This window comes from Trachypithecus francoisi, unplaced genomic scaffold, assembly GCF_009764315.1.
Source record: "Trachypithecus francoisi isolate TF-2019V2 unplaced genomic scaffold, Tfra_2.0 Lachesis_group14, whole genome shotgun sequence".
NCBI classification, from domain to species: Eukaryota; Metazoa; Chordata; class Mammalia; order Primates; family Cercopithecidae; genus Trachypithecus; species Trachypithecus francoisi.
The window spans coordinates 60,819,037-60,832,778 of NW_022681459.1; the positions used below are offsets into that span (position 1 = coordinate 60,819,037).

At 54.2% G+C, this 13,742-nt stretch overlaps 1 protein-coding gene across 3 annotated transcripts in view; it reads left to right on the plus strand.

Moving 5' to 3' along the window:
- RANGAP1 (Ran GTPase activating protein 1) overlaps positions 1-13,742 on the plus strand; it is a 41,938-nt gene that overhangs the window by 21,802 nt on the left and 6,394 nt on the right. For all 3 annotated transcript variants that reach the window (XM_033233819.1, XM_033233821.1, XM_033233820.1), the window contains exons 6-12: positions 1,900-2,034; positions 7,207-7,365; positions 8,574-8,687; positions 9,106-9,205; positions 9,292-9,376; positions 11,184-11,370; positions 13,323-13,442. In XM_033233819.1, coding sequence (XP_033089710.1) covers positions 1,900-2,034; positions 7,207-7,365; positions 8,574-8,687; positions 9,106-9,205; positions 9,292-9,376; positions 11,184-11,370; positions 13,323-13,442 — 900 coding nt within the window. The remainder of the gene's footprint in view (positions 1-1,899; positions 2,035-7,206; positions 7,366-8,573; positions 8,688-9,105; positions 9,206-9,291; positions 9,377-11,183; positions 11,371-13,322; positions 13,443-13,742) is intronic.

Genomic DNA, 13,742 nt, shown 5'->3' on the forward strand with positions numbered 1-13,742 from the left:
AGCTGGGCGTGGTGGCAGGCCCCTGTAGTCCCAGCTACTCAGGAGGCTGAGGCAGGAGAATTGCTTGACCCGGGAGGCGGAGGTTGCAGTGAGCTGAGATGGTACCACTGCACTCCAGCATAGGCAACAAGAGCGAAATTCCGTCTCAAAAAAAAAAAAAAAAGATATAAAAATGTTTGCATCAGCACAGAAAGCAGGTGCAGCCCAACCTAGAATGAGGGGGATATGCTGGGAGAGCCAGAGACTCTATTCTAGCAAAATGCTTCAGTTTTCCTTCCATTACTTCCCTTCTCCCGTCCAGCAGTGTCTGGAAACTGAGGCTAAGGGAGCTTTCCTACTAGCCAGGGGTTGTCTGTCCTGTCCTGTACTTGCAGTGGGATGAGTTGGGGAATGAGTTTTGAACCCCAGGGCCAGAGGGCCTCCTAGGCAGACAGGCCCACCGTGGAGTTTGATTAATGGTTCTCTGTGCCTCGGACCACTAATTTGATTAGGTCTCTGGGTCTTGGCCTTGCCAACTTGTGCCTCTTGGGAGCTCAGACGCCATAGTCTAGGTGTCTAACCAAAGCCTGCAGGTCCTTTGGAATCCCTTTGGAATCTTTTTCTTCTGGACAGTGTGTTTGGTGTGGTTTCTGCGCCATGCACCACGAGAATAAGAGGGCCCAGAGGAGTCGACAGGGGAAGAGGCGTGGCCCAGTGCTTGAGAACTCTCCATACCCAAGTTGGACTCCTGCAGGAGCTAAGGCCCTCACCATGTGGCCTCCAAGGAATTGGGGAGAATGGGGGTGACCCAGCAGTCGGCTGCTGAGGAGCCTCCTCAGAGGCTGGTCTTTGGCAGAAGTTTGATGCCTCCACCCTGAGTGTGTACATGATCCACCATCACCACCGTGGAGTCAGGCAGGTGCTGGCTCTTCTGTTCCTCAAGGACGGCTATGTGCAGTGTCATGCCAGGATTAGGCCAACCTACCCGCCATGTGTGGCTTTGCTAAATATTGACTGGGTGACCTTGGCCGATTCACTCACTGCTCAGAGCCTCAGCTTCCTCGTCTGTAAAGTACGGCCAATCCTGCCTGCCTCCTCCCAGGCTAGTGTTGAGGTTGAAACGAGAGAATATGCCGAGGGTGCCTAGGCCCTAGCAGGTGCTCTGCAAACGCCAGGTGTTTTGTAAATCTCACTTCTCCCTTGGTGCACTCGCTCATGATTCTTCTGTGTCGCATTTACCATGGGCTCTGATTCCCATCTGTCAGTCTCCGTTTTTCAGTGCTTTGCCTATTGGTGTAACCAGGGTAGAAGCTACTTCCTGGCACCACACCAGGGACAGGACAAGCTGGGTGTTAGGTTTTTACTGCCAACAGGCAAGCCCCTACTGTGCCTGGCCAGCTTAGGTGCAGGCATGTATCAGACAGGTCCTTCTGGACTGTGGACTTGGCAGCTGGCTCCCTTGGACATTGTGGTGCGTGGAAGAGAAGCTGGAAGATTTGGGCTCTGGTCCAGAGTCCACCACTTGTTTATTGACCATAAGAAAGTTTCCGTTCCCTTTACCCTGAGTTTCTTCAGCTGGGAAACAGGAGTCATGATTTTCCCACCTAGCAGAAGGCCTTAGCCCTCCCCTGGACCTGGCTGACAGTTCGTCCACTCCATGTGGTCTCTCCCTTTCCTCAGTCTCCGAAGTGAAGCTAAACCTCTCAGGCTGGTGTGACACAGCATTAGATGTAAAAACCTTTTGTAAACTGAAGTGCTGGGCACATGGAAGGTGTGACTGTTGTGCTATTAGCAGTCCTGTATCCCCCGGCCTGCACCGGTGGGTGGCGTGTGATGTTGAAGAGCAGTTCAGTGGCAGTGGCCGCCCCACTGGGAGAAGGGGCTCCTGCCATGGCCTGGGCCCCTTGCCTTTCCCCACAGATCCTGGCTGCAGCTCTGACTGAGTGTCACCGGAAATCCAGTGCCCACGGCAAGCCTCTGGCCTTGAAGGTCTTCGTGGCTGGCAGAAACCGTCTGGAGAACGATGGCGCCACTGCCTTGGCAGAAGCTTTTAGGGTGAGTGGTTTCTGTCCATCCTGCCCCCGTGACCCTGAGGTGCACTTGGTGTAGTAGGCTGACAGTCCTGGATGCGAATCCCTGGCTGGCACTCAGCCGAGAGATCTGGGGCGTCACGTGCCCCCTCCAAGCCTGTTAGCCCATCTGAAAATGGGCCAGGATTCCTGTCCTGCATTTCTGGAAAGGTGTGTGACTGCTCCCTCAGGTAAGCCAGCAGCAGCCCCCTGTGGGACTTCGGGCCAGGCAGGCCACTCTGACCAAGGAGTGTCATCTGCCAGGCTGAGAAGTGGTGAAATGAGATGGCGGGAGTACTGACAGTAGCCTGGCCCAGCCCCTGGTGTGGGGCACAGAGAAGGAACATAGCAGACTTCCCAAGACAGGAAGACAGTCAGGGGCATCCACAGGGCTCAGGGGCCAGATGAGGTGCTCTCAGGTGACCTTGTCCCTGCTCTTCTTCCACTCTCCTCTCCCCATCCCCCCAGGACATTGCTGAGTCCCCGACTGCAAGTGCCAGCAGAAGGCCACATTTGCCCCTAACAGGACTGAAAACTTTGGGGTCTATCTCCCTCTTCTCTTTTTTGTTTTTTTGGGTTTTTTTTTGAGGCAATCTCATTCTGTCACCTACGCTGGAGTGCAGTGGCATGATCTTGGCTCACTGCAGTCTCCACCGCCCAGGTTCAAGCAGTTCTGCCTTAGCCTCCCGAGTAGCTGGAATTGCAGGCAACCACCACCACACCCGGCTAATTTTTGTATTTTTTTTTTTTTGAGACGGAGTCTCGCTCTGTCGCCCAGGCTGGAGTGCAGTGGCCGGATTTCAGCTCACTGCAAGCTCCGCCTCCCGGGTTTACGCCATTCTCCTGCCTCAGCCTCCCGAGTAGCTGGGACTACAGGCGCCCGCCACCTCACCCGGCTCGTTTTTTGTATTTTTATAGTAGAGACGGGGTTTCACCATGTTAGCCAGGATGGTCTCGATCTCCTGACCTCGTGATCCGCCCGTCTCGGCCTCCCAAAGTGCTGGGATTACAGGCTTGAGCCATCGCACCCGGCCATAATTTTTGTATTTTTATTAGACACAGGGTTTTACCATGTTGGCCAGGTGGTCTCGAACTCCTGACCTCAAGTGATCTGCCCACCTGGGTCTCCCAAAGTGCTGTGATTACAGGCGTGAGCCATCACGCCTAGCCCCTCTTGTCTTCATTTAAACGTTTTCTTCAGCAAACAGTATCCTAGGAGCATTGCTTGTACTGGCCAGAATGGCACCCACTGTCCTGCCTGCCCACAGAGCCTGCCTGTAGACACCCCTTGCCTGCTTCAGTGCCAAGTGAACACCATAGAGATCTGCCTTGTGTCTCCTGCACCCCTGGCTGCAGGGGAGCCCCCGCTGCCTCCTCAAGCTGGAGGGGGGCCTTGCTGCCATCCTTGGACCCCTCCCTGCTCTCAGTCTGCTGTCCTCAGTGCACTAGGAGTAGGGGGTGCGCGTGGTTGTGCTGAGCCTTCATAGGTGTCCTCTGGTGGGCTTCGAATGGAGGTTCTTAATCCCCTCCAGTCTGTGGATAGAATTCAGGGGTCTGTGAACATGGATGAGGAAACAACAACATCATTATTTATCCCTAACATAGCTAAAGTATGTAGTGTGACTTTTGATCATGAATGTAGACAATAAACCTCACAGCATTAGAAAGGCCTGTGAATAACCCACATAACAAGCACATGTAGCCCCTGAACCAAACAAAAAACTTACTGAGACAGGGTCTCACTCTGTGGCCAGGCTGGAGTGCACCAGTAGCAATCTCGGCCCACTGCAGTTTCAGCTTCCCAGGCTCAAATGATCCTCCCACCTCAGTCTTCTGATTAGCTGGGACTACAAGTGCACACCACCATGTTGATTTTTGTATTTACTTAGTAGAGATGGAGTTTCACCATGTTAACCAGGCTGGTCTCAAACTCCTGACCTCAGGTAATCCACCCGTCTTGGCCTCCTAAAGTGCTGGGATTATAGGTATAAGCCACTGTGCCCAGCCTAAAATTTTTTAAAAATAAATAAAGGACGGGTGCGGTGGCTCATGACTGTAATCCCAGCACTGTGGGAGGCCAGATCATGAGGTCAGGAGATCGACATCATTCTGGCTAACACAGTGAAACTTTGTCTCTACTAAAAATACAAACAAATTAGCTGGGCGTGGTGGCAGGTGCCTGTAGTCCCAGCTACTTGGGAGGCTGAGGCAGGAGAATGGTGTGAACCTGGGAGGCAGAGGTTGCAGTGAGCCAAGATCTCACCACTGCACTCCAGCCTGGGCGACTGAGCGAGACTGTCTCATAAATAAATAAATAAATAAATAGAAAATCTTGTGACTTTATCCCCAGTGGAAATCACAGATATTTCATGTGAAGATTACTGATATAAAGAAATATTTCTTTCTTTCTTTTTTTTTTTTTTTTTTTTTTTTTTTTTGAGGCGGAGTCTCGCTCTGTCGCCCGGACTGGAGTGCAGTGGCTGGATCTCAGCTCACTGCAAGCTCCGCCTCCTGGGTTTATGCCATTCTTCTGCCTCAGCCTCCCTAGCAGCTGGGACTACAGGCGCCCGCCACCTCGCCCGGCTAGTTTTTGTATTTTTAGTAGAGACGGGGTTTCACCGTGTTAGCCAGGATGGTCTCGATCTCCTGACCTCATGATCCGCCCGTCTCGGCCTCCCAAAGTGCTGGAATTACAGGCTTGAGCCACCGCGCCCGGCCAGAAATATTTCTCACAACATCAAAATTACAGTAATAGTGAACCCACCCCTAGATCTTATTTAGTGCATTAACAAGAAGTTTGTGGCTGGATGCGGTGGCTCACGCCTGTAATCCCACCACTTTGGGAGGCTGAGGCAGGTGGATCATGAGGTCAGGAGATCAAGACCATCCTGGTTAACACTGTGAAACCCCATCTCTATTAAAAATACAAAAACAAAAAACTAGCCGGCGAGGTGGCGGGCGCCTGTAGTCCCAGCTACTTGGGAGGCTGAGGCTGGAGAATGGCGTAAACCCGGGAGGCGGAGCTTTCAGTGAGCTGAGATCGCGCCACTGCACTCCAGCCTGGGCGACAGAGCGAGACTCCATCTCAAAAAAGAAGAAGTTTGTATATCACTACAGCATGTGTTTGGAGTTTTTTCCTAAATGTTTTGATAACTGTTCTGAGTTGATTTCCTTTGTAATTCTGTATAATTTATCTTAAAATTTAAAAAAAACATTTTTTGCGGAGGGGACCCAGGGGCTTCACCAGACAGCCTGAAGGGTTCATGGCACAGAAAATAGTAAGAAGGCCTGACCTGGAGTGTGCCTCAGTTGGCCTTCCTGTATTTATTTGTGGACCACCTGCTACCCCCATCGCCCCATGCTTCACTGAGCACCTGAGGACAGTGGAAGGCTCCTTGGCACAGTTATGCCAGGCCTACCCTCAGTCCTGGGTCACAGTGGAGACTGGGACATGGCCTTCTCCTCCAAAGCTCAGGGGCTGATGGGGTGCAGATGGAATATAGGCTTTGAATGTAGGCAGGGTGAGGACCACCGTGATAGAGGAGGGACCAGGTGCTCCGGGAGCACAGAGGAAGAGCACTGGACCCTGGCTGGGGGAATCAGGAAGCCTTCCTGGGAGAGGAGGTGACCAAAACAAGAGCCCTAGAACTCACAGCAGTTAGCCTGTCAAGAAAGTGCTGACTGGCCGGGTGTGGTGGCTCACGCCTGTAATCCCAGCACTTTGAGAGGCCGAGGATGCTGGATCACCGGAGGTCAGGAGTTCAAGACCAGCCTGGCCAACATGGTGAAACCCCATCTCTACTAAACATACAAAATTAGATGTGGTGGCAGGTGCCTGTAATCCCAGCTACTCAGGAGGCTGAGGCAGGAGAATCACTTGAACTCAGGAGGCGGAGGTTGCAGTGAGCCAAGATCATGCCACTGCACTCCTGCCTGGGCGACAGAATGAGACTCCATCTCAAAAAAAGAAAAAAAATAAAAATAAAATAAGTAGGCCGGGCGCGGTGGCTCAAGCCTGTAATCCCAGCACTTTGGGAGGCCGAGACGGGCGGATCACGAGGTCAGGAGATCGAGACCATCCTGACTAACACGGTGAAACCCCGTCTCTACTAAAAACACAAAAACTAGCCGGGCGAGGTGGCGGGCGCCTGTAGTCCCAGCTACTCGGGAGGCTGAGGCAGGAGAATGGCGTAAACCCGGGAGGCGGAGCTTGCAGTGAGCTGAGATCCAGCCACTGCACTCCAGCCCGGGCGACAGAGCGAGACTCCGCCTCAAAAAAAAAAAAAATAAAATAAAATAAAATAAGTAGATAGAGTGTTCCAGGCAGAGAGAATGGGTATCAAAATGCCAGGCTGCGATAGGGCTGCATGGCCCAGGGAAGACCCCCCTCATCCCCAGAGAAGGACATGCCATGTCGAAGGGGTTATGTTGTGTAGGTGGGTGGGGTAGGAGGGCCCCAAGAAAGAAAGGTCACATGGAGCTGTGTCATCCGGAGAAGGGCCGTGAGTGACTGCCCACCACAGCCAGGGTCCCCTCTGTGCAGAAGATACCAGACTGAGAACAAGAAATCAACCTACCAGGCCGGGCGTGGTGGCTCAAGCCTGTAATCCCAGCACTTTGGGAGGCCGAGGCGGGCGGATCATGAGGTCAGGAGATAGAGACCATCCTGGCTAACACGGTGAAACCCCGTCTCTACTAAAAAATACAAAAAACTAGCCAGGCGAGGTGGTGGGCGCCTGTAGTCCCAGCTACTCGGGAGGCTGAGGCAGGAGAATGGCGTAAACCTGGGAGGCGGAGCTTGCAGTGAGCTGAGATCCGGCCACTGCACTCCAGCCTGGGCAGCAGAGTGAGACTCCGTCTCAGAAAAAAAAAAAGAAATCAACCTACTGGATCTAGAGCTCTGTGACCCTGGGCAAGTCTCTTTGCCTCTTTGATCCCTAGTCTTTTCTCTGGTGGATATCCTATCCCAGGCAGTAGGACTCCCTCAGGAGGTTGTGGAAAGGGTCAGATGTAGCCATGCCCCAGAATCCCACAGACGAGCCCCTGCTCTGTGCTGGCGTCAGCCCATTCCTGTGCCTGCTGTGTGGAATTGCTCTCCTGCCTGCTGGATGTCATCTGGCACTCGGGGCCCCCTCCACTCTCTGCCTGCTCCTCACAGGTCATCGGGACCCTGGAGGAAGTCCACATGCCACAGAATGGGATCAACCACCCTGGTGTCACTGCCCTGGCCCAGGCTTTCGCTGTCAACCCCCTGCTGCGGGTCATCAACCTGAACGACAACACCTTCACCGAGAAGGGCGCCGTGGCCATGGCCGAGGTAAGGCGAGTGTGGCAGAGCCACTTGCGACCCGCAAGACAGAGGCTGGCTGCTGTGTTTCCAGGGAAGCCGGGGCTCCGTTTAGCAGGGACTGCTCTATCCCCTGCCTGCTCCCTGGGTGTGTGCCCCATGGGTCCAGCTCTTTGAACATGTCCTGGACAGGGTTTCAGGTCACAAGGTAACCCGCACCCTCCTCGGGCAGCTCCAATCCTTCATGCCACCTTCTGAGCTGCCTCTGCGGCCCCCAGCGGCTGGCGCTGGTTTGGTTATCAGGCTGCAGAGGAGCAGGCTGCTCCCCACATCTGTTTTCCTGGTTGATTTGTTCAGCAGCTGCTGTTTGTTTTATTTATTACCACTTTTTGAGACAGAGTCTTACTGTTGCCCGGGCTGGTCTTGAGCTTCTGGGCTCAAGTGATCCTCCCATCTCAACCTGAGTAGCTGGGATTACAGGTGCATGCCACTGTGCCTGGCCCAGCAGCTTTTTTTGAACTCCCCATATAGTGCTTGGCTTTGTACCAAGTGCAGGCCACACAGGGTTGAGCCAAAGACTCTGCCTTCAGGGAGACCCTAGCTCAAGGAGGGAAGGAAGCTGCCGGTGGTAACAGTGCCGGGCTTTGAACGCAGTGGCTTGTTGGTTGCCAGGGCCCTGTGGCCCCACAGAAGGCTAGTTCGGCTGCCTGTGTGTTAGCAGAGATGTGTGCAGGTGTTGGGGAACACGCCAGAAGGAGGTTCAAAGCAGACTTAGGGCAGGCTTCCTGGAAGAGATCACATTTTGGCTAAAGTGTATAGGACAGTGGTCTTTTTTTTTTTTTTTGAAATGGAGTCTCGGTCTGTCGCCCAGGCTGGAGTGCAGTGGTGTGATCTAGGCCACCGTGCCTGGCATAGGACAAGTGATCTTTCTCTGGAGAGAGGGTGGGGGATGGGTGTTTCTGGCAGAGGGATCAGCTTATGTGTAGAAGGCCCAGAGACTCGGGCAGGAGCCTTGCTTGGTTGGTCTCAGGAAGAGTTCTGGCCGTAACGGGGGGAGTAGGGTGGAGGAGGTTTGGCCAGGGACCCAGAGGCCTACAAGAAGACAGCAAAGCTAGTGACTTGCAGAGGACAGTGTGTGGTGGCTGGTGTGGGATGTGACCGTGTGGGGCCCCCGGGGCTTGCTGAGGGCTGGGGTGTGGCCTGCACCCTCACTCTGGACCCTTACTTCCACCTCGCAGACCTTGAAGACCTTGCGGCAGGTGGAGGTGATCAATTTTGGGGACTGCCTGGTGCGCTCCAAGGGTGCCGTTGCCATTGCAGATGCCATCCGTGGCGGCCTGCCCAAGCTAAAGGTGCCAGCCTGGACGCCTGACATCCTCCCTCTGGGGTCTGTGGGTGGTGGGGTGGCTGGGGGCACAGGGGTCTGGTCTGAAGGCAGGCAGGCCTGCATCCATATCCCAGCGCCCCCACTTCGGGCTGTGTGATGCTGTGTGAGCCTCCACACCCCTCTGAGCCATGGTTTCTTCATTTCTAAAGTGGGAGGCAGGGGTTGGTGTACGTCACTGTCGTATAGTAAACACACTCAGTATGTGACTCATCGTTGGTTGCAGGGCATTATTTTTGTTGTTGGTGTTATTCTTCCTGCCCACTTTGCCCAATCCTGAGGACAGAGCCTGCCATATTCTCACTTGGGGAAACTGAGGCTTAGAGTAGAACCTGGTATCCTGGCCTGGGTTTCCGCCTGCCTCCAACCCTTCCTCTTATTTTCAGGAGCTGAACTTGTCATTCTGTGAAATCAAGAGGGACGCTGCCCTGGCTGTTGCCGAGGCCATGGCAGACAAAACTGAGCTGGAGAAGCTGGACCTGAACGGTAGTCAGATGGGGGAGGCCTCTGCACAGGTCTGCTAGGCTGGCCCTGGCACCCCGGGCTGACTGCTCTTCCCTCCCCTTGAGCAGGCAACACCCTGGGAGAAGAAGGCTGTGAACAGCTTCAGGAGGTGCTGGAGGGCTTCAACATGGCCAAGGTGCTGGCGTCCCTCAGGTAGGCGGCCCCAGAGGTCGGGGTCAGGCCATTCCTTTCTTTCTTTTTCTTGAGACGGAGTCTTGCTCTATTGCCCAGGCTGAAGTACAGTGGTGCGATCTCAGCTCACTGCAGCTTCCACCTCCTGGGTTCAAGCGATTCTCCTGCCTCGGCCTTCCAAGTAGCTGGGACTACAGGCGCCGCCACCACACCTGGCCCCTTCATTTGTTTCTACTTGTATTTATTCAGAAATGCTGGTTGCGGCCAGGTGCGGTGGCTCAAGCCTGTAATCCCAGCACTTTGGGAGGCCGAGACGGGCGGATCACGAGATCAGGAGATGGAGACCATCCTGGCTAACACGGTGAAACCCCGTCTCTACTAAAAAGATACAAAAACTAGCCGGGCGAGGTGGCGGGCGCCTGTAGTCCCAGCTACTCGGGAGGCTGAGACAGGAGAATGGCTAAACCCGGGAGGCGGAGCTTGCAGTGAGCTGAGATCCGGCCACTGCACTCCAGCCCGGGCGACAGAGCAAGACTCCGTCTCCAAAAAAAAAGAAATGTTGGTTGCACTCCTGTTATGTACCAGGTCATGCACTAGGCATCAGGGCTGTAAGGGTGGGACAGTCAGGTTTCTGTCTCGTGTCGGGGGAGACAGAATGAGTTGTCCATTCAGCAGAGGATTTCGTCCGGGCTGAGCGGGGCCACCCTGTAGAGCGGTGGAGTTGGGGAGGCCTCTGAAGGGGTGAGGCCAGATCCCATCCTGATGTGGTGGGGCCTGGGGAGTGATGGGGGTGGGAGGTGGGGGTAGCCAGAAGGGGCTACACTCAGGATTGTTCTTTTTTTTTTTTTTTTTTTTTTTTGAGATGGAGTCTGGCTCTGTCGCCCAGGCTGGGTGCGGTGGTGCGATCTCCGCTCACTGCAAGCTCCGCCTCCCGGGTTCACGCCATTCTCCTGCCTCAGCCTCCTGTGTAGCTGGGACTACAGGCGCCCGCCACCGTGCCCGGCTAATTTTTGTATTTTTAGTAGAGACGGGGTTTCACCGAGTTAGTCAGGATGGTCTCGATCTCCTGACCTTGTGATCCGCCCGTCTCGGCCTCCCAAAGTGCTGGGATTACAGGCGTGAGCCACCGCGCCCAGCCTAGGATTGTTCTTAAGATGCTGACTCTAGAAAGGAAGAGACTGTGGGGCCTGGGGAGTCTACCTGGAGGTGAAGGTGGGTGACCGGGGAGTGGCCATCTTCTGGATCCAAGTCTGGTTGGGCCATCAGCACCTGGCTCCTTGTACTCCTCTCATCTCCAAGTCAGCCTCATTCATGCGTCAGATACTCAGTCGTGTCTCCTCGGTGCTAGGCCCTGAGCTGAGGCTGGGAACTGGGGACTCCGAGGTGGGCTGAACCTCACAGGTCCCACAGTCCCTCGGAAATGGACCAGCCTTCCTGTGGGGCAAGGACACCCCTACTCTTCTTCCTCCCCCACACCTGTAGCTTCCTGAGGTCATGTGGATATGGGCGCCCCCTGCCCTGGCATCTCAACCTGGGCAGTGTTCCTGCCAAGCCCTGGGCTCTGGGTGTGACAAAGCTGTCTTCGTTTTCTGTCTCCCCATGAAACCTGGGGCTCCTTGAGGACAGGAACAAGATGTGATTCTTTTGTGTCCATAGCCTGGATTTCTCTGGTGATCCACCTACCCCTGCCCTGGGAGCAGGTACTCCCACCCCACCAGGCTCTCTCCCGCCTGGCTGAGCTGAGGTCTCTGGGCTCATGGAGCCAGGCCTTGGAGCCAACCTGGGCTGCTGGGTAGAGAGGATCTGCTTCAGCCAGGTCTTTCTGCAGTGATGACGAGGACGAGGAGGAGGAAGAGGAAGGAGAAGAGGAAGAAGAGGAAGCCGAAGAAGAGGAGGAGGAGGAAGAGGAGGAAGAGGAAGAAGAAGAGGAGGAGGAAGAGGAGGAGCCTCAGCAGGGAGGGCAGGGAGAGAAGTCAGCCACGCCCTCCCGGAAGATTCTGGACCCTAACACTGGGGTGAGTTTCTATCATTTGCCACAATCAGAGCCCTGGTCCTGAGAACGTGAAATCCTGAGGTGCTTTCACAGTGGGGTAGGGGGTGTCTCCTTAAGCACAGTAGCCACAAACATTTTTTTTTTTTTTTGATTGCATGATATTGAGTAAAAAAAAGAAAATGGTTCAGTGTAATGATAGTTACTTATATTTCTTTCTTTCTTTTTTCTTTTTTTTTTTTTTTTTTTTTGAGACGGAGTTGCACTCTTTTTTTTTTTTTTTTTTTTGAGACGGAGTCTCGCTCTGTCACCCAGGCTGGAGTGCTGTGGCCAGATCTCAGCTCACTGCAAGCTCCGCCTCCCGGGTTCACGCCATTCTCCTGTCTCAGCCTCCCGGGTAGCTGGGACTACAGGCGCCGCCACGTCGCCCGGCTAGTTTTTTTTGTAGTTTTTAGTAGAGACGGGGTTTCACCGTGTTAGCCAGGATGGTCTCGATCTCCTGACCTCGTGATCCGCCCGTCTCGGCCTCCCAAAGTGCTGGGATTACAGGCTTGAGCCACCGCGCCCGGCCTGGAGTTTCACTCTTGTCACCCAGGCTGGAGTGCAGTGGTGTGATCTCGGCTCACTGCAACCTCTGCCTCCTGGGTTCAAGCGATTCTCATGCCTCAGCCTCCCAAATAGCTGGGGTTACCGGTGCTTGCCGCCATGTCTGGCTAATTTTTTTTTTTTGAGACAGAGTCTCGCTGTGTCGCCCAGGCTGGAGTGCAGTGGCGCGATCTCGGCTCACTGTAAGCTCCGCCTCCCGGGTTCACACCATTCTCCTGCCTCAGCCTCCCGAGTAGCTGGGACTACAGGCGCCTGCCACCATGCCCAGCTAATTTTTTATATTTTTAGTAGAGATGGGGTTTCACCATGTTAGCCAGGATGGTCTTGATCTGACCTCGTGATCCGCCCGCCTCGGCCTCCCAAAGTGCTGGGATTACAGGTGAGCCACTGCGCCCGGCCTCATCTGGCTAATTTTTGTATCTTTAGTAGAGCCAGGGTTTTGCCGTGTTGGCTAGGCTGGTCTTTGTTTTACTCCTGACCTCAGGTGATCCACCCGCCTCAACCTCCCAAAGTGCTGGGATTACAGGTGTTGAGCCAACACACCTGGCCATAATTACCTATATTTCTATTTATCCCAATATAAATGTCTATTTATAAGTAGCAGTGCTGCTGCATTATGTATAAGATATGCATAAGGATTTCTGAAAGAATAAACAAATAAGCATAAATAGAAATTCTAATTTTTTTTTTTCTCACCCACCAGAAGATTGTCTTGGTGACCCTTAGGAACTGCTCCCCCATTCCTGGGATGGTGGCTGGGCCGTGACCTGGCTTGGGCACTTGGTGTCTGGCCTGGGGCTGGTGGCATCAGGGCTGCCACACCTCCAGTTCATTCATTTGCATTCCCTGTCAGGTTCCTAAGTAAAGCTCCTGGAGAACTTGGCTTTGGACAAGGACTCCCCACACTTACGCTGAATTGGGCTGCTTCTCTGGTTTACGGAAGCAATTAAACAAATGGCTAGGTGCGCCTCAATTCAGGTTTTTCTCTGGGCACCTCTGGTGCTAGCAGGGCTTACCCAGGCTGTAGGACTGGAATTCTGCGGGGACCCACTTTAGCCCCCATGTGCCTCTGTAGTCATTTCTGGGGCACTGCGTGTCATGACGAGGATCTACTTGGTCGTATTTTTGGGTCCCAGGGAGGTGGCTTCCCCCTGACCCCAAAGGCTCCTGGACCAAGAGCCATCCAGAGCCAGCATCGCTAGGTGATGTTGATAGATGGGAAATGCGGCTGAGTGGGAGGAAGAATTCTAGACTTTGAGCCTAGATGGGCTGGAGTGAAGGGTGGATATGCTGGGTGTGGGGATGGGCACAGCTGGGTGGGGGAGTCTGGGGTCCGGAATTCTCCAGAGCCTCTGTGCCTCCACTTCCCAGGAGCCAGCTCCCGTGCTGTCCTCCCCACCTCCTGCAGACGTCTCCACCTTCCTGGCTTTTCCCTCTCCAGAGAAACTGCTGCGCCTGGGGCCCAAGAGCTCCATGCTGATAGCCCAGCAGGTAATAACCACACCTTGACCCCCACCCTGTACTTGCCATGGCTTCTGGAGCTGTTAGAGAAAAGGGACGAACAGCTCAGGGACCTGGGGGTGTGACACTGTCAGCTGGGGGCAGGGAGGCTTGGCCTGCCACTGTTATAACACACACAAATGTCCAGGGTATTTATAAGCTTCCAGGGGTTGCAAATGTTCCCTCCTCACTCGGCCTACAGAAAGTGCAGCCCGCCAGTTCCCATGCTGACTGGAGTTAGGGAATTTCCTCAAGACTCTTGCATGTGCCCACCCCGTCCTTGGCTTCTCT